Raw genomic sequence first — 24,446 nt, 5'->3', positions numbered from 1 at the left:
AAGAATTCATTATTTATGTGTCAAATTATCGTGTCATTGTTACCGGTAACTTTTCTGCAATTAAAATTACAGAAGGATATAAAAAAAGTTTTCATAAATTGCCTATTCCTCCATCGAAAGACACTATATATTTTCTCACTGAACTGAAGTGACAATTACAAACACTGCATAAATACAATGAAAAGAACTAATATTGGTCACTATTAGCCAGATGGCATGTATGGTTAAAATAAATGCCACTGTTTTAGTAATATTATTGAATCTCACGTGAAGCAGGAACGTCAATTGTTATATTTTACTTATTTTATCACAGTGGCATACTTTATCAAGCAAGATAAATCAAAATAATTACAGAAAGAACTTGCTAATCTTGTGCTGGTCAGCCTTGTTAATTTTCAGAATCATTGTGGTCGATATAACAGTTCCATGCATGTGTAAATATTCAATAGATATAAATAACGTGTGTGAAAATTAATAAAATTGTTTCATGCACTGCACTGGGTGTAACTGAGCTGGCTGAGACAAAATGAGAATGAATTTTCCCACACTTAAATTTGCGGTCTAAAACTTTGAAGATATTTCTAAACTTATATTATGTCATATTTTTATACTAGTCAATAGCTTTATAATAGTCTTTTTTTTTTTTTTTTTTTTTAATCGCTTATTTGATTACAACATTCACAATGTTCACAATTCAGGGATTTTCCATGGACTCCCTGGCTATTTAAAACAGACCCCAGTTTGTGAAACTCTTCTTTATTGTTCATATTTAAACATTATTTGCTCATTGATCTAATTTTAACAAATACAAAATTATTTTTAAATACATTTTTTTATTTATTTTTTTAAATCTGACCCGAGTGATAGAATTTAGATTGTGTCCAGTAAATGGTATGCCTACACTAATGTACACAAATTTGTCCTTTACAGACAAAAATGCATCCCATCAAAAGGAGATAAAGAATTTCTTTCCTCTCCAGAACCCCCAGTTCTCCATGTCAAATGCGCAGAAGAAAGAATTAGATTATGCATTTTTTAATTATGAACTCCTTACAACTGGTGAACAAGAGGGTATGCATCATTTTGTCAGCATTGCCCAGCCCGGCTATACCACACCTTGTTACAACACAGTATGTGATACTCTGATGCCAAATGCCCTCAGCAATATGGAAGGCAGACTTAGAGAGCTGTTGCAATTAGGAGATGGCTTTGCGCTTACTATAGACATTTGGACAGAAGAACAGAAAAGGACACAGCTTTCTGGGTGTTGTGGCTAGTTTCCTTGACAAAGTGTTTAATGGTCACACAGTGCTGCTTGGCTGCGAACATCTTAAAGGGCACCACACAGCAGAGAATATTTTACAGAAATATGAGTGTCTTGCAACAGTGGAATATTCAAAGACGGGTTGTGAGGGTGGTGACCGACAGTGCCAGCCATATGGCTAGGAGGGTGAGAAGGAGGGCAATAAGGAAGATGACACAGAGGAAGGTTCACTCTCGCCTTTCCAGTTGGATTGTGTTGCGCAGATCATGGAGAACACGAGCGCTTATATCATCAAAGCTAACCTCCATATGCGATGCCCCATCCATTTACTGCAACTCGCCATAAAGGATGCAATAAACAGCCATGCTGATGTTGACAAAATTCTCACACGCATGGCAAGACTTGTAAAGAGTGTTAGGAAGAGCGCCTTAAACACTGAGGAGGCTGATAAGCTAGGTGTGCGTCCCACTTCAGCTTGTGTCACCAGGTGGAGCAGTCAGTTGCGCATGATTGATTCAGTATTGAAGATGTTTCAAAGAGACCCACAATTAAAAAAAAATTTTTTTTTTTAAATTACCATTTCTGACCACGTTAAGCTAAACATGAATGATGTACAGCAACTCCAAGCCCTGACTGAAGTGCTAACACTACTGGCAGAACTTACCAATGATATGCAAAAAGAGCTTGGAAACCAGGGCATTATTCTTCCAGCTGTTTTGGAAATTAATTTCTGTGCGTGAAACCTGCTCCCTCTCCATTCGTGCATTTGCGGAGACACTGTCAGCTAATGTCTCTACTCATTTTAACAGATTCTGTTCTGACAGGCATCTTGTGTTGGCAGCTGTGTTAGATCCAAGTTTTAAAACTGAATGGATCATTAGGGATGATAGTGTGCAATCATCTCGCAAAGATTCGTGAACTGTTGTTGGAGGAGGCGGAATGCAGTGCCCTTGGAAGAGGTGTGAGCACCGCGGCTGAGCCCATTAGTGCTCCGAGTCCGAAGAAGGCCCGCATATTTGGCTCACACGAGAGTAGTTTGAGTGTAGTCGACAATGCCAGAGGTGAGATGGAGGTGTATCTGGGCTCAATGAGAAAGGGCCCGCAGGATGACGTCCTAGGATTTTGGAAAACCAATGGTGGATCCCTCACTCGACTCGCCAGGGTCGCCCGCAAAATCTTCAGCATCCCCAGTGGCTCTTCCAATGCTGAGCGTGTGTTCTCTGCCATTGGATTACTGTCTCGGGCACACCGCATGAGCCTGATGCCTGATACTTTGTCCAAGCTAATATTTCTAAAAGTAAATTCTAAAGTGCTGTAAAGATTTAGGCATTTCAAAAGCCCACATTTCTCAGTTTGGTCATTAAAATGTGTTTTAATTTTAGAAAGTGTATTTTGTTTTAGCATCGGCCTATAAAATGTCAGTTAACTGTAAAAAATCCAGTTGGTTTTATTCCAATAGTTCTATATGCATTTCATCATGTGTTTGTTCTTCATCCTGTTTTGAATGCTCTGTTGCTCAGTTGTGTTGACAGAAATAATAATACAAAAATTAATGTCAAATATTCTTTGTTTATCAACAGGCTAGACATCGGTTACATTAATAAATTAATGAAATTAATAAAAGGCACAGATTGCAACAGACTGCCACCTACAAATATCATGTTATTAATATAAAAACTACTGTAATTGAAGCAATCTATCACAAAAAGAAACAAATCTAAATTTAACATCGGAGCAGGATTTGAGCGAACTTTGTTTTACCGATGAACATGAGCAGGACTTGAGCGGAGCATTGGCTTGGGCCATGAGCAGTTGAGCGAAGCACATGTGCATGGAGTGGATTATTGAGCGGAGTTTCACACCGCTCTGCTTCACTCACATGCTCTGGTATATACAGTACTATAGTAAACATATGAACAAATGAATTATGTCTGCTGTTTATTTTGTGTAAATATAGCTTTAAAAATAAATGAGCAAATAATATCAGCAGTATGGTTTGCCATCTCAGACATTGTGTGTGTGTGTGTGTGTGTGTGTGTGTGTGTAAACCGGCATGGCTGCGTGCGTCTGATGATTGTGCTCATAGATGGATGTGTTGACTGTGAGTACACAAGTTATAAACTGTCATTGTGGTGCTTTTGTGATAGTTTGTTAGTTTCAGAAAAACAAACGTATAATATGCCTGAAAAGACTGAGCTGCTGTTTGTGTGAATGAAAACTGCATCTGCACCTAATAAGCAGACATGGTTGTGTACATGGGAAGTAGGGTTAGGGCATTTATATGTGATGGTTGTGCATATTAGAGCCATGGCCGTATCCACCATTGAGGGTTTTTTTTTTTACCGAGGTGTATATTAAAAGTCATAAAATAATTGCCTAATAATAACTCTTTGGTGCCGCAAAGATGACCGACCTTCTCAGGTGACTGCTTGCTTGAGTTGACCATTGAAATCGCCTGGGGGGCGGGCTTTGCGCTCCACTGTGCTGGACTATGTCAACAAACCGGGCAGGGCAGGCACCTTAATTCGCTGAAGCATTATGAGGTAACTAGAGAAATGGACTGATAATGATATGCTTTTCTTTCATATCAGTTTGTGTAGGGTTGAAATGCATGTTAAAATGATGAGGTACGACTATATATTTTTATCTTCATTGCAAGATTATCCTAGCAGAGGCCGGTAACATTTGAATAAATATAAATTTACCCTGTGTTTACTTTCTTTACTGACACAGACGAAAATGAAAAGACTGCATCAATTAAAGCTTAGCTTTGGGAAGGGAAGCAACAGGGGACAAGATGAGACTGAGAGAAAAAGAAAAAGAGAAGATGATGGAGATGAGAGAGGAAGAGCAGGTACTACCCACTGTGCCCAGAATATGATTAGCATTATGTTACTGTGCTGTTTTAACACAAACAAAAACTGACCTGATCTCATTCAAACAATGCAGGCCTAATTACCACAGAGATATATGTTCTTTGGTAATTAGAGTGAAGCCAATAGGTTCAATTTAATTTAATATGTATAGTGACATAATACAGTATAGTACTATTGTATAAATATAATTTTGTATAAAACACATTTTTCCTACGTTTATGTACTGCTTGAGACACATTTTTATCATTCAAATCCAAAAAGATCATTTATGCTAATGCACACTGACATTTGTTTTAAAGCTATTATTATCCAATGTCTTAAAATGCACATATGTCGATCAGGGAAATCAATATTTTTCACCCCCCAACTCCACTAGCAAACTTAGTTTTTGGACCTCGGTATTTTTTAAACCCTGCATACGGCCATGATTAGAGCTGTAAACTGTTCTTGTGATACTTTGGTGACAATTTGCCTGTTTGTTACAGAAAATAAACATATCATGTGCTTGAAAAGACTGTTTTAGTAGCTGTTTGTGTGACGAATGACAATGAATGAGAAGGGCCAATGGGGGGAATTTGGGCAGGACACAGGGATTACATCCCTACTCTTTACGAGAAGTGCCCTGGGATTTTTAATGACCACAGAGAGTCAGGACTTCCGTTTAAAGTCTCATCAGAAGGACTGCTGTGATTGCCTACGGCCTAATCACAGCAGTGCTGATGTAGGGCCATATCGCACTCTTGCTCGTGTGTATATACTATATATATATATATATATATATATATATATATATATATATATATATATATATATATATATATATACAGTACTGTGCAAAAGTCTTAGGCACATAAGATGTTTAAAAAACATTTGTCTTAAGATGGTTATTTATATCTTTAGCTGTACTGTGTCAATAGGTAATAAACATTTTAGACTCCCAAATATTCCTTCTGCAAATAGAATAGAACAGAGCATAAGAACATGTAGCCCTACAACAGATGGCATGGCCCCACAGAGACCCCCACTGAACACTGAGTCAGTCTGAGATGGCATGAAGAGACAGAAGCAATTGAGACAGCCTAAATATACAGAAGAACTGTGGTGAATTCTCCAAGAAGCTTGGAACATCCATCTGCCAGCTCCCAACAAAAACTGTGTCCAGGTGTCCCTAGGAGAATTGGTGCTGTTTTGAAAGCAAAGTTGGTCACAACAAATATTGATTTAGCTTTTTTTATGTTTACTAGACTTTGGATGATGTTAATTGGTTCTTTTATCTCTTATTAATTGGTTCTTATTTTTCTTTTTATTGGTTTTCTAGTTTTTAAAAGTTAGTATTTGAAAGAGTCTGATTAGTGTCTTTCACCAGGTGTTGTACGTTGAATCACATATTTACCCCAAATAGTATCTCCTTATAATCTCAGAGACATCAAAGGTACTGCTGCCCTTTCATCTCACAGTGCACTGGTGCACTAACTTTCAATTCATTAAGACGCATTAATAAAAGATTTCCTTTCTTCTTGGAAGTTTCCACTTTCAAAGGTCCAACACAAAGGCAGGGGTCGGATAAGCGATATATAAAGTATTCAAATAGTTAGAAACTCACATAAGAACCAGCAACAGAGGTCACATAAAAAAGAAAATTGTGAAAGTATGTAAGTATGAAACTAACTACTGTAGATCCATACCAGCTCTATGTGACAAAGTTTCATTATAGTACTGAGATGAACTACATAAGTAAAGTTTGTCAAGACAAACTTTGATGATGGCTTAAAAAAAGCCTTGTCTGAACATTTAAACTAGTTTTAAATATTTGAATTTTGATGGTTATCCAGACATTACAATAAGAGAGAGCAACTTAAAGGGGACCTATTATGCACAATTCACTTTTACATGGTGTTTGAATATAAATGTCAGTCGGCAGTGTGTGTACACAACCACCCTACAATGTTAAAAGTCCACCCACTCCTCTTTCTTATATTTCTATTAATCTAAAACAGTGTCTCAAAATGACTGGTTTTCGTATCCGCTCTAAAGTGATGTCACTTTAGAGCAGGCCACGCCCATGACTGGTGATGGACTCCACCCTATTATCATAGATCCTCCCCTGAGTGTTCGACACACAGTCCGCCATTTTTTTCCGCGCTGGAGCTGCTACAGTGAGAAGAATAATGCCTCAGCTTCATAAGCGTCATAAGTGTTCTGTTGTTGGCTGTAAAAGAGAACACAAGAGTCTTCATGTACTCCCGGCATCAGAGCCACTGAAGATGCAGTGGACAAGTTTTGTTTTTGAAGAAAATGTGCCCCAAAACATACCAAAATTTGTGTATGTTTGTGCAAATAATTTTACCAGACTGCTTTGTGAATGAGAGTCAGTATAAAGCAGGATTTTGAAAAAATTTGACTCAAGCATGGATCAGTACCAACTGTTCGTGTTCCAGCTTTATATCCTAAAGATGTAAGTATCGCACTTTATATTTTGTGAATGTTTGCAAATCGCCTTTCCGAATGTGTTTGTTAGCTGATTCCACGGCTAATGCAACTAAAGTTACCATTGTCTCTGATTGTGTTCACGGAGACCAGAGCTATGTTGTTATAGCTTGTTTGCACATGACGTCACATCACTGCGTTGCTGTGGAGTGAAATGCATATGGAGGGCAGGAAGTGATTTTCTACATAAGAAGCACTATCACAAACTCAAAATGCCTATGTTTTGCGTCGTTTACGTTTGCTCATACATATATGGCTGAACTCCGGTATTTACGGTGTTAGTCATATTGGTTCTGATTTGTTGTTGCTATAGTATCTGAAGCACGAGCTGTAAAGGCACAGCCCTGTTCCGGAAAGGGGGCAGGGAGCAGCAGCTCATTTGCATTTAAAGAGACACACACGAAAACAGCGTGTTTTGATTCCACCCAAAAAGAGGCATTTACAACATTGAATAATAAATGATCCGTGGGGTATTTTGAGTTGAAACTTCACAGACACATTCTGGGGACACCTGAGACTTATATTACATCTTGTAAAAAGGGGCATAATAGGTCTCCTTTAAAGCAGATAAAAGGCCTTCTGTGGGCTTGTTTACATTTGCATTTTTGACAGTTGGAGTTTGAATTGACGAGCGTTCCATTTAAACATTTCATCAATGTAAGGCTGTGGGATTTTTCAAATATTTGATCGTCTGCTGTGCGAAAACTGGAAGTCCAATTAGTTAGAAAAGACATAGCACACTATTCTAGATCAGCCTGAATGTCTGTACTAAGTTTGGTGGAAGTAGATTTAAAGCTGTAGGTGGAGATTGTGTTAGAAATGTTGGTCTCGGTTTAGGATGTTTGAAAAACACTTCCTAGTATAACAGTATACTGACTCTGTCAAGCCAACATGAAACATCACTGGCAACCCATTTTATTTTCATAATCTGATGTATTTACAGGTGAAACAGGTGATCAAATGAGAATATTTGTAGGTCAGGATGGATTTTATCCATCAGAAATGATACTGATCTTGAAAAAGGGGTGCTAGATTCCAGAATGGAGCCAGATGGCACCGCAACGGATGCTTCCGGTGTAGACAGCATCATTGATTATATTGGGGTTCTATTGCTTTTGACGTGATGCAACGCAACTCTCACATCCGGTGTAGACAGGGTGTCAGAGGGGAAGGATTTCCTAACTCTAAGTATTAGCACTATTAATAATGATGCTCATCTAAGCAAACATATGGCAAATATGTCAAAAACTGTGAATTTATTGTGACTTTTGTCTTATGTCTCCGCAAGCTTTGGTTGACTCACCATTAAAGCTGACCGAGCGAATGAACTTTAAGAGCTTCTTGCCACCAGCCATCTCCATCTCAGGACACACGCCTGACTGGTCGGGACACAGGTCTTTCTGCATGTTGTGCAGGGCGTGGGCCATGGCATAGACTGCATCGATAACAAACTGCACCTTCCCTTCCTGCTCATATTTGGAGTCTGCTCCTATTCGTTCTTGCCCTGGAAGACAGAACAAAAAATAAAAGTTAAAAACATGAGACATTATAGATAGTTCAAGAAAAGGATTCCTGAAGTGAGAGTTTCTGTCTCATGTCATCCCAACGCCATATGACTTTTTCTTCCGTGGAATACAAATGGAGATGCTAGACAGATTATTAGCCAAAGTCACCATTAAATTTCATTGGATATTTTATCCATGCAATGAAAGTGAATGATAACTGAGGCTGCCATTATGTCTAACATCTCCTTTTGTGTTGCACGGAAGAAAAAGTCATACAGTTGTGGAGCAGTGAGTAAATGACGACAGCATTTTCATTTTCGGCTGAACTATTCATTTAAGTATCTGTATGTTCATGTAGGAGAATAAGAAAATATCAGCCCAAAGAAACAGGATTTACAGAGGATTTATCTTCTGTCTCTGGAAGCTTTTAAAGAAATACAAGCAATATGTGATGGAAAGTAGAAAAGCAACAAAACAAACTTTTTAAGTTACTGCACTTTTTAAGAATTATCATTTAAAGTGCTGGCAAGTTTGAGCTGTTATCTTTAACAAGGTAAAGAGTAATGGCTTGAATTGTTTGTTATGTTGAAATACAGTATCTGTGATAAGGTATTTTAAATGGATTTATTTCCAATGTGTAATTGCTCATAGGCAAGCCCAGATGGATTCTGCAGATTTTTACTCCCTGTATATACAAGCTGTTAAAATCCATCTCAGGCCACCCGATTACAAGTGTTCAACACTAAATAAAGAGTAGCAGTAGTCAGAAACACACATTATTGTCGCTTTAACACTAATGCGCACTAATGCATCCCAGTTTCATGCTTCATTCAGTCCCCCCCCATGAAACCCTATCCACCTTGGTTAGTTGTTTGTAATGCCAGATCAGAAGTGTCTGTTACTAATTCCTGTCTTAGCTGATGACATAAATACAGTCAGTAAACACAACATTTCCACATGCATTTACCACATTGCATGCAATTAAATGTTTTGTTATTATTATGTGAAGTACTTGCACTATTTTTTTTTTTAGCCTAGTAGGATAATTAATTAGCCAACTAACTGTAGGGAATGCATGATGCATTGTTAGCATAGCAGGCTAATCGGTTAGCATCAACATAAGCCGCTTTTCCACAATCGGACCAAACAGTTCTCGTTGCAAAACCATACCATTCCATGCAGATACGGGCCAGCTGGCATGGTTATGCTTTCTTTTTCCACCAATGGTGTGAGAGGTAAACATTGGAGCGAGTGTGGTGCACTATGAATGATGATCCCATGTTCCATTTTTTATTTTTTTTGGACTGCTATCTTCCTTGGTTTTACTCTGCTAATACAAAGGAAATACACGTTCCATGTCGTAAAAAAGAAAGCATAGAGAAAAAGGCTTACCAAAGGTTTACCATTATGTGATGAGGGCTTTTGTATGCCACTGAACACAAACATACAGAAGTAAAAGTTCCCAGATGAGCTGAAAAGGATATTTATTGACAAATTTAAATAGAAGTACTATACGAAAATAGTATATGAAAGTATATTGATATATTTTGAGTTTTAATGAGCTAGGAATCTACTTTCCTGATGAAAAATGCATGTAGAAAAATAAATGTAAGCCACACTACTAGAAAAATCATACTCATGAAATCATAAAGATAGACTAAACATACACTTTTCTAGTAACGTTTATTAACTTCAGCCAAATATTAGCAAACTTGGCAAACTAGAAAAAAAACTTAAGTTACCTTGTCTTTGGCAAACTGACGATCTTGAGCTGGCACATACTAAAACCTTTCCACCAGCACGTTTGAGAACAATTGAGTACGGTTAGCTAACTGTGTTGAGAATTCTGGGCTGAGAATGGTTTATAATCTTGCCGTGCCGAACCGTACTCAAGTTGAAATGCTGATGTAACTTTTCCGTACCGTGCACAGAACCATTCAGCCCGATGGTGGGAAAGTGGTTACTGTCTCATTACAACTCACAATAATTTGTACAAGATGGCATAATTCAAATATATTGTACGACTTGGTTCGTACAAAAATGTACAACTTTTATTGCCATAGAGACCAACCAATCAATAGACTGAATTTCAAATTGGAACAATTTACAGGTATCAAATTTTTGCTAGCCTCATATCCGACAATTTATTTAGGTTTAGGGTTTGGATATGGGGTAAACTTAAACTTGGGTCTAACTTTGGGAAAATTGTAATAATATTGTTAGTTAGTTTATTTTTCTCTATGGGAGTTATTGTATGAGGTAACTCTTTCTTATGATTTTGCAGTCTAACTATTATTACGACTTGAGTTAGTCAGCAAGCTGTCCGAAAACATAAAGATAAACATTTAATTTGACCATTTGTTGCTTTGGTTATGTCATGTAATGTTTCATGATCACGACGTCAATAGTCTTATTCATGACTTTCACTAATAATGATGGTCTCCACTTTTAACTGCACAGAAAGCTGTGACAGTTCAATTAAGCCGTGCTATTCCCCGACCCTTGCATGGGAATTCTCATGAGACATAAATGGAGTTCACGCAATAGTCTTTGCAATTTCTCTCCAATTTCTCTCCAATTAGCTCTGCTGTCTTCCTGATCTGACACTCACCCTCAAATGCCAGTCCTGGTTCCTCAAGGGAAGCTCTTAAAGCCCATCTTCCCACAAAAGCATTTTTTAAAAAATTTTTTTTAAACATACTATAGCCAGTTTAATCATTGACTTTTTTCAGTAAATCAGTGTTCCACCAACCATGCAAACTAAAAGATGTGTATTTTTTTTAAACAGCTTAATCATAAATGGCGCTTGCCAGATGAAGACGCAATGGGTAACTCTAATACTGCCTGACAGAACAGGAGAACTAGATTGGAAAAGTGTCAGCCCATAAATGTGTCATTAGACCTTTTCAGTAAGCTATCATCTGGGACACCATTGAGTAGATCTCATTATTTAGATTATATTTATTTGCAGATTAAATATGAATGATTGAAATCTTTAGGAAGGAAAAGTAAGAAATGTATGGATTCTGTTTCACTTAACAATTATGGTACCTTCATCATTCCATTAATGATTCTTTTAGTGGTTAAAAAAAAAAAAAAAAAAAGAAATAAAGAAATAAAATTATATATATATATATATGATGCTTGTTGTGAAAGGATGAGCAATAATAAAACATTTTTGGGTAATATCAAATTTTTACCAAACATATTATTATTATTTTTTTTTTTTTTGAAGAATATAAGTTTCAGTTATAACCATTTAAATATTATATCATCATTAGTATATATTATGTCATCATTATAAACATTAAATAAGCCTAAACATCAAATGATCAGAGTTCAGTATTTGTTTTACAAACTAACAAACTAACAAACTAACAACAAACAATAATTTTACAGCACTTATTAATATTGGTTAATGATAACTTCAACATACACTAATGCATTTTTATAATTAGAAGTTGTATATGTTAACATTAGGTAATGCACTATGAACTAACGTAAACTAACAATGTTATTTTCATAAATTAACAGTAACAAAGATTAATGCATGCTTTTAACTAATGTTAATTAATGTTGCTGTAAAGTGTTACCACTTTTAATTTAAATAAATGTATATCAAACATCGAATAATACAGAACCCATTATAATAATTGTATGATATTGCATCATCTGTTTTAATGAAAATAATTGTAGATGTGTTTAGACATTTCTGTGTGTGTTAAAATTAATGGAAGGACAAATAATTAAGTATCCTACAAACTTTTTGCCAAAAAAAAAAAAAAAAAAAAAAAAAGATATTATATTGTTTTGTATTATAAATACCGGTACAATAAAATCAGCCTATGAATTACATGAATTCAATATGCTATGAACTTCAAAGTATTCATAAATATTTATCCATTTCTAAAATAGTTTATACAAAAAGAGTTTATTGTATGTTTCTGTGTCTACCCAAATGAAAGTAAAAATGTACAAATGTACATCCGAATACCTACACATACTAATGATATCAAAGTGTATCTGAAAACCTGGTGTAAAGACAAGTTCAATGACAGTTAAAATAGGCTTTTAACTTTCTCAACATCCAGCAGGCATCAAAATAAGGGTTTTGACAGTCATCGTGTCAGGGTCAGCAGAAAGCCTTGACAAGTTCAGATCAATAGACATCAATGACCCTATGTAGTGACAGAAAGCCTCATTCTTGCAGAGGTACGGCAATGCTGAAGGTCAAAATAACCATTAGAAAATAATAGGCCACTCTCACAGTGACAGATATATTTTTCCAAAATACTTAAGCTTAGTTGTCATTGACTGAAGAGTGTTGATATGAGATACAGCACAGCTCTCCTTTCCAGGGCCAGATGATCAAAATTATTATGATTATTATTATTATTATTTTTTTTTACCAAATCTTAGTAATTCCACGTCTAACATGGAAACACAATAAATAACACCCATAAATAAACTCAGCAAAAAAAGAAACGTCCTCTCACTTTCAACTGCTTTTATTTTCAGCAAATTTAACGTGTAAATATTTGTATGAACATAAAAAGATTCAACAACTAAGACATAAACTGAACAAGTTTCACAGACATGTGACTAACAGAAATGGAATAATGTGTCCCTGAACAAAGTGGAGTGGGGGGTGGGGGGGTGGAGTCAAAATCAAAAGTAATAGTCAGTATCTGGTGTGGCCACCAGCTTCATTAAGTACTGCAGTGCATCTCCTCCTCATGAACTGCACCAGATTTGCCAGTTTTGCTGTGACATTACCCCACTCTTCCACCAAGGCACTTGCAAGCTCCCAGACATTTCTGGGTGGAATGGCCTTAGCCCTCACCCTCCGATCCAACAGGTCCCAGATGTGCTCAATGGGATTGAGATCCGGGCTCTTCGCTGGCCATGGCAGAACACAGACCTTCCTGTCTTGCAGGAAATCACACACAGAATGAGCAGTATGGCTGGTGGCATTATCATGCTGGAGGGTCATTTCAGGATGAGCCTGCAGGAAGGGTACCACATGAGTGAGGAGGATGTCTTTCCTGTAACACACAGCATTGAGATTGCCTGCAATGACAACAAGCTCAGTCTGATGATACTGTGATACACCGCCCCAGACCATGACGGACCCTCCACCTCCAAATCGATCCCGCTCCAGAGTACAGGCCTCGGTGTAACGCTCATTCCTTCGGCGATAAATGTGAGTCCGACCATCACCCCTGGTGAGACAAAACCGCGACTCGTCAGTGAAGAGCACTTTTTGCCAATCCTGTCTGGTCCAGCGGAGGTGGGTTTGTGCCCATAGGCAGCATTGTTGCCAGTGATGTCTGGTAAGGATCTGCCTTACAACAGGCCTACAAGCCCTCAGTCCAGCCTCTCTCAGCTTATTGCAGACAGTCTGAGCACTGATGGAGGGATTGTGCTTTCTTGGTGTAACTCGGGCAGTTACCTGTCGGGCTTCGAGGCGGCCCTGACATGGGCAGCCCAGTGATGAGTGACTGCCTTCGACCGGTCTGGCCTGGGTGATCTCTCCAACCCCACCATTGCCCCTGGGCCAGCGCGTGGTGAGTATTCTATCCCCGAGTGCCCCCTGGGCCTTGGCAACCACATGGTAAGTAAAAGGGCAGTCCCCTCATTTCCTGGGCCAGCACACTCATGACGACCAGGCGCTGGAAGTCTTTCCGGTCAATCAGATGAACACGAGTACCTCCCGTTCCCTCATTCTCCGTCGAGAGACAGCTGGGGAACAGGTAAGTATGCTGGTCTCTGGGGTCACTCGCCCGCCCCAGTAACCAGCCACCGTTGCAGTCTTGCAGAGCAGCACGTCCCCCTAGGCTGTCTTCCAAGTGGGGCGCCTGCTCTGCCTTGCTACAAACCTCCCTGCCCGGGCATGGTAAGTCCAGAGGGGGAGGGTTGCGCCCAATATTGGATCTGCGTGCCTTGAACAAAGCCTTACAGGATGTTAATGCAGAAGCACATCCTGGCATCAGTACGACGTCAGGATTGGTTCACGGCCATTGACCTGAAGGATGCGTACTTTCACGTATCGATCCTTCACAAACCCTTTCTCCTCCCCTTCGGTCTGTCTCTGTCCCCTTGTGTCTTTACCAAGGTCGCAGAGGCTGCCCTGGCCCAGCTGAGGGAGAAGGGCATATGCATTCTCAATCATCTCGACAACTGGCTAATCCTAGCTCACTCGCGAGACCTATTGTGTGCACACAGGGACCTCGTGCTTCAGCACCTCGACTGACTCAGGCTGCAGGTCAACTGGGAGAAGAGCAAGCTCCCCCCCGAGCAGAGTCCCGAGGTGGGCATGGCACCACGGCACCCGGTGTGTAACCATCAGATTTTCAGCCCTTGGTCGGACATGGCGTTTCTATGGGAAGGTGTTCCCCTAGAGCAGGTCTCAAGGTACGTCGTGGTCATGACAGATGCCTCGAACTCAGTCTGGGGCACCGTGTGCAACGGGCAGGCAGTCTCGGGGCTCTGGACAGGGCCCTGACTCCTTTTGCACATCAACTGCTTAGAGTTGCTGGCGAAGTTGCTGGTCCTGAGGAGGCTTCGGCCGTTGATTCAGGGCAAGCATGTGTTGGTCTGGACCGACAACACAGCAACCATAGCGTACATAAACCACCAAGGTGGTGTACGCTCCTGTTGTATGTCACAACTCACCCGTCGCCTCCTCCTTTGGAGTCAGCATACGTTGAAGTCTCTGCGAGCCACTCACCTTCCGGGTATCCTCAACCATGCAGCAGACACACTCATGGCAGGTAACGCTCCATGGGGAGTGGGGACTCCACCCCCATATAGTCCAGCAGATTTTGGAGAGATTCAGGGAGGCGCAGGTAGACCTGTTCACCTCCCAAGAGTCCTCTCACTGCCCCATTTGGTACTCCCTATCGATGCGGATGCCTTGGCACACAGCTGGCCTCGGCAGCTGCACAAGTATGCGTCTCCTCCAGTGAGCCTCATTGCACAGACTCTGTAAAGCCAGGGAGGACGAGCAGCAAGTCCTGTTCATTGCGCCGTATGGGCCCAACCGGACTTGGTTCTCGGATCTGATGCTCCTGGCAGTAGCACCTCCCTGGCGCATTCCTCTGAGGCAGGATCTTCTCAGGGGCAGGGCATACTCCAGCACCCACGGCCAGACCTCTGGAATCTCCATGTCTGGCTCCTGGAAGACCTAGCGGGTCACGTAATCTTGAGACCCCGGCCTGGTTACGTGCCCAAAGTTCCCACCACTCCTTTTTGGGACCAGGTGGTGAACCTTTAAGCGCTCCCTTCAGAGGAAGAAGACCCGGCCTTGTCGTTTCTGTGTCCAGTTCGCACCCTGTGCATCTATCTGGACCGCACACAGAGCTTTAGATGCTCGGAGCAGCTTTTTTGTCTTTTTTGGAGGATAGCAGAAGGGGAAAGCTGTCTCAAAGTAGAGGCTAGCTCATTGGATTGTGGATGCCATTTCTCTCGCATAACAATCTCAGGACTTGCTGTGACCCTTGGGAGTCCGGGCGCACTCTACTAGAGGTGTTGCGTCCTCCTGGGCACTGGCAAGGGGGGGCCTCTCTAGCAGACATATGCAGAGCTGTGGGTTGGGCTACACCCATTACTTTTGCAAGATTTTATTACCTACACATAGAACTGGTTTCGACCCGAGTGTTACGCAGTAACAGCAGGTAGACCGGGTGGCTGGTTGAGTGTATCGCTTGCATTGTGACTTTCCCCTTTTTCAAAAGGTGATAATGTGCACCTTTTTGTCCACAACACCACTATTCGGTGACAAACTCGGCGAAGGAGTAACGACACCAGGCCCAATACTCATGGTATGCCCCTTTTCAGGTGAACCCGTGTGCTCGGGCTCAGTGCTCCCATGCGTGGTGAATCGCCCTTGGTAATCCTGTATGATGAGTTTCCACTGTTCGGTTTCCCCTTAGCTGAACCCTGTGTTTCCCCTTGCCAGAGCTTTCTTTGCCTCAGCCACTGTTGCTGTGTACCCTCTCTGTAGATAGGGTACTCCGGTGGTATCATTCCACTCTGTAGTGCTCCCCCTCCTGGAGAAGGAAGAGCACTTCCAAGCATTATTCTAGAAAGTGTTCAGTGGGAAATTGCTTAACAGCAATCAGGTAAGGCTCTGCTGGTAGCCTCCTTGGGTAAGTGCCTCCTCCCCCTTAACAGGACTAGGGAGATGCCTTACCTAACTCGCTGGAAGGTCACAATGTGGTTGAGCGCTCTCTGCGAGGCACGCAGTAGCTTGCCTGTGTCAACTCTTCTGAACCGCATGACACGGTTCAGCGCCTGCGGTGTTTCCTATAGGAACCCCTAGTGTCACTACATCGACAGAACGTTGAGTGAGTGACAGACAGGGAACGTCTTGGTTACTGATGTAACCTCTATCCCTGATGGAGGGAACCAGACATTGTGTCGCTCCTGCCACGGCATTGAACCGGCAGGGACTCTCTATCGGCTCCTCAGCATGAATCTGAATGAGTGGTGCATGCTATCTCCTTTTATACCCGTATGTCTGGGGTGGAGAGTGGCATGCAAATTCCACTCACCAATTCTCATTGGCCTTTTCTATTTTAAGCAAAGGTGATTGGGGCTCTCAAGATCGAACCCCTAGTGTAACTACATCGACACAATATCTCGTTCCCTCCATCAGGGAACGTCCTGGTTACTTGCATAACCTCCGTTCCCTGATGGAGGGAACGAGACGCTGTGTTGATGTAGTGACACTAGGGGTCACTCATGGGAGCCCGAAACACCTCTGGTCTTTGATAAAAGGCCAATGAAAATTGGCGAGTGGTATTTGCATGCCACTCCCCCAGACATACGGGTATAAAAGGAGCTGGTATGCAACCACTCATTCAGGTTTTATGCTGAGGAGCCGAGACAAGGTCTGGCCATTTCAGCAGGTAGTTCAGCTTTGTGGCAGGAGAGACACAACTTCTCGTTCCCTCCATCAGGGAATGGAGATTACGCAAGTAACCAGGACATCGACGTTGTGTCGATGTAGTGACACTAGGGGTCCCTATACGAAATGCCGCAACTGGCTTAACTGTGTTATGTGAACTGGTGGTATGTGATGGGCAGACCACTGTGTGCCTCATAGCCAGTGCACCAGGCCGACACGTAACCTCCCCCAACATAGTTATGGTGTCTAACAGCCCTTTGGGGACAAGTCGACTACCCAAAAGATAGAGATAGGCTAACCCAGTCGTGGCCTCTTTTCCCCTTCTTTTTTTCCACTCCCTAAAAAAGAAGGGGGATTATCCGACTGGGCTGTCAGGTCTAGTCGGGGGGTGTCCCTCCCAAGGGGAGGACACCACAGAGACCACACCTCACCCAAAGAGAGGGGGGGACATTTAAGTGGAAAAAATACATCACATGGTCTTGCCGACCATGTGGTGAGTCTCATTGTAGATCCTACCCAACGGGGGAGGAGTTACTACAAACATGGAGACTGTGGCAGAGGGGGTTCTGCCCAAGGAAGACGCAGTTTGCCAACAGGGATAGAATTAGCGGAAGATATACATAGCATGAGGTTACCTTACAGGGAACCGCCACATGTGGAGCACCTACACCAGAACAGGGCTCTTCGTTAGCATGTGTACAGTGAGTCTCTCCGAAAACCCGACTGCCACAGGGCTCGGAGGAAGTTAACCAGGGAACATAGTTTGTGAACACTACTGGGAATTAATAGCACATGTCCGAATCGACTCCAAATCAGCTGGACCACCTGAGGGTTGAGTCTCCACTCTCCCCTGAGGGTAACCTGCCGTTACAGCACGTCCACTGTAATTTTGAGGTCACCGGGGATGTGAGTGGCTCACAGCAACTTGAAGTGCTTCTGACTCCAGAGGAGGAGATGGCGGGCGAGTTGTGACAAACAACTAGAGCACAGACCGCCTTGGTGGTTGACATATGCTACCATTGCCATGTAGTCTGTCCGAACTAACATGTGCTTGCCCTGGATCAACAGCCGAAACCTCCACAGGGCGAGCAGAATTGCTAACAACTCAAGGCAGTTGATATGCCAATGCAGTCGCGGGCCCGTCCACAAGCCGACGGCTGCGTGCTCATTGCAAACAGTGCCCCAGCTCATTTTGAGGCATCTGTCATGACCTCAACACGCCTGGAGACCTGCTCTAGGGGAACACCTGCCCATAGAAAAGAGAGGTCAGTCCAAGGGCTGAAAAGACGGTGACAGACCAGCGTGATGACCACGCGGTGTGTCCCATGGTGCCATGCCCATCTCAGGCCTCGAGTTTGAAGCCAGTGATGAAGTGCATCAACCCGAGCGGGGTGGCCACCGCTGAGGATGCCATATGCCCCACGAGCCTCTGAGAGAGTTTCAGTGGAACCGCTGTTTTCTGTTTAAACGCATTCAAACAGGCCAGCACCGACTATGCATGCTCGTTCGTGAGGCATGCTGTCAAAGAGACTGAGTCCAACTCCAAACCGAGGAAAGAGATGCTCTGAATCGGGAGGAGCTTGCTCTTTTCCCAGTTGACCCGAAGCCCTAGTCGGCTGAGGTGCGAGAGCACCAAGTCCCTGTGTGCACACAACATGTCTCGAGAGTGAGCTAGGATTAGCAATCATCGAGATTATACTTAGGATAACTTCCCTTAACGGGGCAAGGGCTGCCTCTGCGAATTTCATGAAGACGCGAATGGACAAGGACAGGCCGAAAGGGAGGATCTTGTACTGACATGCCTGACCCTCGAATGCAAACCACAGGAAGGGTCTGTGTCGAGGTATAATCGATACGTGGAAGTACGCGTCCTTCAGGTCTACCGCCACGAACCAATCTTGATGCCGGACACTCGCCATAATGTATTTTTGCGTCAGCATCTTGAACGGGAGTCTGTGTAAAGCCTGGTTCAGTACTCGCAGGTCCAAGATTGGCCGCAACCCACCGCCTTTTTTCGGTACGATGAAGTAGGGGCTGTAAAACCCCTTCTTCATCTCAGCCGGAGGGGCAGGTTCTATCGCACCCTTCCGTAGGAGGGTAGCGATCTACGAGCGCAAGGTATCAGCGTTTTTGTCCTTCACCAAGGTGAAGTGGATACCGCTGAACCTGGGCGGACACCTGGTGAACTGAATCACGTAGCCGAGTTAGACAGTCTTGACCAGCCATCGCAACAGATTGGAAAGCTCAAGCCACGCATCCAAGTTCCACGCAAGGGGGACCAAAGGGACACCGTAGTCGGACGTACCTGCAGGTGGGGCCTCGCAGCGGGGCGGTGCTCGAGGTGCCACACCATGTCGTGGCCGTGCTGAGTCTAGGGACATCGAAGCACTTACCTGGCTCCTTGCGACCACCCGTGGAACAGCCAGGGATGGGGGAGGAAAAGGCCTGTCCTCGCAACCCATGGAGACTGTCACATCGGGGGCGGATGTGTGCCACAGCTGGGCGCGCAGGAGTGGGGAGACCACCGCTGGAGCGCCAATCCTGCAAGGAAAAACTCGTGGACGTTGGTCGAGATGACGACCATGCACACTGGGTATGTGACCCAGGGAAGGAGGAAACCGCTCTTTTGCTGAAATGTTGGGTACCGCAGCCACTTGGGCATGTGGCGAAATTAAACAAAAAGGCAACAAAAGTTTCTCCACCCAGCCCTCCACCGGGGGATGGAGTGGTCTTCCTACCAGCTCCAGTTGAGTGGGTTTCGTCGACACTGGGTCGCCCGTCTCAGGGGCACTTTGACAACCTTCTTGGGTTCTTAGCGGCCGACTGTGAGACTGGTGGCGTATGCTTCCTGCGGTGGGCTCCACGCTGGGGCCGGGCTGAAGGGGCGGGCTGCGGCGGAGCCAGTGCTGTCACCACAGGGGGACGCCTTGGAGAGAAGCAGACGGAGTGCAGGATCTTGAGCCGTGCCAGGGCAGGATATGCCGGATAGCCTCCATCTGCTGCTTCACTGTCGAGAACTGCTAGGCAAAGTCCTTGACGGTGTCGCCGAATAGGCCATCCTGGGAGATGGGGGCAGCAAGAAACCGTGTCTTGTCGCCCATCTCGACCAGGTTGAGCCAAAGGCGGTGCTCCTGGACCACTAATGTGGACGTCGTCCGCCTGAGAGACGGTGCCGTGACTTCGTCACTCGGAGAGCGAGGTCGGTCGCTGAGCACAGTTCCTGCATCAGATCTGGGGCGGAACAACCCTCATGCAGTTCTTTTAGCACCTTGACTTGGTGGACCTGCAGGAGAGCAATGGCGTGCAGGGCAGAGGCGGCTTGTCCAGCAGCGCTGTAGGCTTTAGCCATGAGGGATGCCGTGAACCTACAGGGCTTGGACAGGAGCTTTGGGTGTCCACGCCAGGTGGCGGCGCTCTGCAGGCATAAGTGCACCGCGAGCGCCTTATCCACCGGGGAATCACCGTATAGCCCCTGGCCACCCCGCCATCGAGGGTAGTGAGGGCGGGGGAACTGAGGAATCGGATCGGGCAGTAAAAGGTGCCTCCCACAATTTCGTCAGCTCCTCGTGCACTTCCGGGAAGAAAGGCACTGGAGCGGGACGTGGCTGCTTTGAGCGGCGCCGCGAGCCCAGGAACCAATCATCGAGCCACGAGGGTTCAGGGGAGTGCGGAGGTTTCCACTCTAGCCCGACACTCGTGGCCGCCCTGGAAAGCGTGTCTGTCATCTCTGCATCAGCCTGTGACTGTGCGATCATCCCCGAAGGGGGGAGCCCAGCTGAGGCTTCTGCATCCGACTGGACAAGCCCGCTCTCCGATGCTGCGCTCGAGAGCTCATCAGCTTCGCGGGCTCCAAACAAGAGGCCAAACTCACCATGATACAAGCCGTCGGACTCATCCGGAAGCCCGATCGGGGCAGAAGAGCGTGCTGGGGAATGGGAGGTCCGCGGGTGTATACCCGGTATAGGCAATCCCATTGGGGTCCGCAAATCGCCCCCAGAGCTAGCCGCGCTGGCCTCAAACCCGTAGGTAGAAGGACTGAGGCGGGGAGCCTTTCTTACGAAAGCAAGCCGCGACCGCAACGTTGCCGTGGTCATGTTCTTGCAGTGAGAACATGAACCATCCATGAACGCTGCCTCCATGTGGGTCACGCCCAGACACGAAAGACAGAGATCGTGACCGTCTGAAGTTGAGAGGTAACGACCGCAACCATATAAACGGAAATATAACACATAAACGGAAAGTCATCTTTAAAAAGACGTTCCGTGTGTGCCGCTCTTTTAGAGAAATATACTCTTTCAGAAAATATACTCTCTTTTTTCTGCTGAAGTGCCCAGGGGCGTTCTCTGCAGTGCACCAGTGCAGAGGAGGGAGAAGCCACTGAAATGTGCCGTCAGATCCAGCAGAGGTGAATGAACAGTGAGAATTCAGCTCAATGAGCATGACCGTTTGGCTCCAAAGAGAAAATCTGAATGAGTGGTTGCATACCAGCTCCTTTTATACCCGTATGTCTGGGGGAGTGGCATGCAAATACCACTCACCAATTTTCACTGGCCTTTTATCAAAGATCAGAGGTGTTTCGGGCTCCCAAAAGTGACCCCTAGTATCACTACATCGATCAAATCAAAAAAACAAATCAAATCACTTTTATTGTCACACAGCCATATACACAAGTGCAATGGTGTGTGAAATTATTGGGTGCAGTTCCGATCAACATAGCAGTCATGACAGTGATGAGACATATACCAATTTACAATAACATCAAATTAACACAACACAATTTAAAGTCTAATATACACATAATTACACACAACACAATATACAAATAATAACTTACACTGTACAGTATACAATACACACAATATAGATACACATTATTCAATAAAAAAGTATATATAATATATATAGAATGTACAGTAGCTTGTATTGTACTGTATTGACATTCAGGCTGTCGGTTGATAGTAAGTTGTTAAGAGAGAATATAATATAATAATAATATAATAATGACAGTCCGGTGTGAGATATAAGAGTAAGAGTAATAAAGTGCAGTGCTGATGTATTTTGATCATGGGAGATCAAGAGTTCAAAAGTCTGATTGCTTTGGGGAAGAAGCTATCATGGAGTCGGCTGGTGCGGGTCCTGATGCTGCGATACCGCTTGCCTGATGGTAGCAGTGAGAACAGCCCATGGCTCGGGTGGCTGGAGTCTCTGATGATCCTCTGAGCTTTTTTCACACACTGCCTGGTATATATGTCCTGAAGGGAGCGAAGCTCACCTCCAATGATGTGTCTGGCAGTTCGCACCACCCTTTGCAGTACTTTGCGGTTGTGGGCTGTGCTATTGCCATACCAGGCAGAGATGCAGCCAATCAGGATGCTCTCTACAGTGCAGGTGTAGAACCGTGTGAGGGTGTGACAGTTCATTCCAAACTTCCTCAGCCGTCTCAGGAAGAAGAGGCGCTGATGAGCCTTATTCACAACGACTTCAGTGTGGATGGACCATGTGAGTTCCTCAGTGATGTGGATACCCAGGAACTTGAAGCTGCTGACTCTCTCCACTGGTGCTCCATTGATGGTGATGGGACTATGTTCTCTATCTCTTCTCCTGAAGTCCACCACAAGCTCCTTTGTCTTACTGATGTTGAGGGAGAGGTTGTGCTCCTGACACCGGTGTGTCAGAGTGTGCACCTCCTCTCTGTAGGCTGTTTCATCATTGTCAGTGATCAGACCTACAACCGTCGTGTCATCAGCAAACTTAATGATGGCATTGGAGCTATGTGTTGCCACACAGTCATGTGTGTACAAGGAATACAAGAGTGGGCTGAGAACACAGCCCTGTGGGGCTCCAGTGTTGAGTGTCAGTGATGAGAAGATGTTGCTGCCTATTCTAACCACCTGGCGTCTTCTTGACAGAAAGTCCAGGATCCAGCTGCACAGTGAGCTGTTTAAGCCCAGAGCCCGGAGTTTCTCATCTAGCTTGGAGGGCACTATGGTGTTGAATGCTGAGCTGTAGTCTACAAACAACATTTTCAAATAAGTGTTCTTTTTTTCCAGGTGGGAGAGAGCAGTGTGTATTGTAGATGCAATGGCATCATCAGTGGAGCGGTTGTTGCGGTAAGCAAACTGCAATGGGTCTAGAGAGAGAGGCAGCACAGAGCAGATGTAATCTCTGATTAGTCTCTCAGCCGTCGGAAGGATTGGGTTACATCCGCTACAGAGACGGAGAGTGAACTAAGTGGTGTCATGACAAAGTTTCTATTCCCTTTAAAATCCGTGATGATGTTAATTCCCTGCCACATGCTTCTAGAGTTGGTGGTGTTAAACTATCCTTCAATCTTGTTCCTGTACTGGCGTTTTGCTGTTCTGATAGTTTTTCGGAGGGCATAACTGGCTTGTTTATGCTCCTCCGCATTCCCGGAATTAAAATCAGAGGTCCGCTCATTAAATGCCGCGCGAACATCGCTATTTATCCATGGCTTCTGTTTCGGATAGATCCGTGTTGTTCTGGTCGGAACAATGTCCTCTACGCACTTTCTGATGAAACACATTACGCTATCAGTGTAAAGCTTGATGTCATCATCAGAGGCGGACCGGAACATCTCCCAGTCCGTGTGATCAAAACAGTCCTGTAGCGTAGAGTTTGATTGGTCCAACCAGCACTGGATCGTTCTGAGGGTGGGTGCTTCCTGTTTCAGTTTCTGCCTGTAAGCAGGCAGAAGCAGAATTGAAGAGTGTTCCGATTTGCCAAATGGTGGGCGGGGGAGGGATTTGTAGCCATCCCGGAAGGGAGAGTAGCAATGGTCCAAAACCCGGTCCCCTCGTGTGTTGAAACTAATGTGCTGGTGGTATTTTGGTGTGACTGATTTGAAACTGGCTTTATTAAAGTCCCCGGTCACAATGAACGTGGCCTCAGGGTGCGCGGTTTCCTGCTTGCTAATAATCCCGTACAGTTCCTTGAGTGCCCGGTCTGTGTCGGCTTGTGGCGGGATGTACACAGCAGTGATAATGACCGCTGTGAATTCTCTAGGTAGCCAGAATGGTCGACACAGAAGCATGAGAAATTCCAGATTAGGAGAGCAGAAAGACTTGATAGAATTTACGTTCCTCTGATCACACCAGGATTTGTTGATCATAAAACATACACCACCACCTCTGCTTTTACCTGAGAGGTCTTTCGCTCTGTCCGCTCGGTGCACGGAGAAACCCGCGGGTTCAATGGCTGAGTCTGGAATCTCCGCAGACATCCAAGTTTCCGTAACACAGATAATGCAGCAGTCCCTCGTCTCTCGTTGGAAAGAGATCCGTGCTTTCAGCTCACAGAGCTTGTATCGTCTTACTCTGATGAGAACGCCGGCTCTGTTTCCCCTTTTCCTCCTGCGTTTCCGCGGCCGTGCGGCACAGACAAAG

At 44.1% G+C, this 24,446-nt stretch overlaps 1 protein-coding gene across 3 annotated transcripts in view; it reads right to left on the bottom strand.

Moving 5' to 3' along the window:
• The window catches only part of LOC127438682 (metabotropic glutamate receptor 7-like), a 369,836-nt gene that overhangs the window by 100,027 nt on the left and 245,363 nt on the right, over positions 1 to 24,446 (bottom strand). For all 3 annotated transcript variants that reach the window (XM_051694434.1, XM_051694432.1, XM_051694435.1), the window contains exon 6: positions 7,931 to 8,131. In XM_051694434.1, the coding sequence (XP_051550394.1) occupies positions 7,931 to 8,131 (201 nt within the window). The remainder of the gene's footprint in view (positions 1 to 7,930; positions 8,132 to 24,446) is intronic.

The sequence above is a fragment of the Myxocyprinus asiaticus genome, chromosome 50 (genome assembly GCF_019703515.2).
Source record: "Myxocyprinus asiaticus isolate MX2 ecotype Aquarium Trade chromosome 50, UBuf_Myxa_2, whole genome shotgun sequence".
Taxonomy (NCBI): Eukaryota; Metazoa; Chordata; class Actinopteri; order Cypriniformes; family Catostomidae; genus Myxocyprinus; species Myxocyprinus asiaticus.
This window is presented reverse-complemented; position numbering and strand designations above follow the sequence as displayed.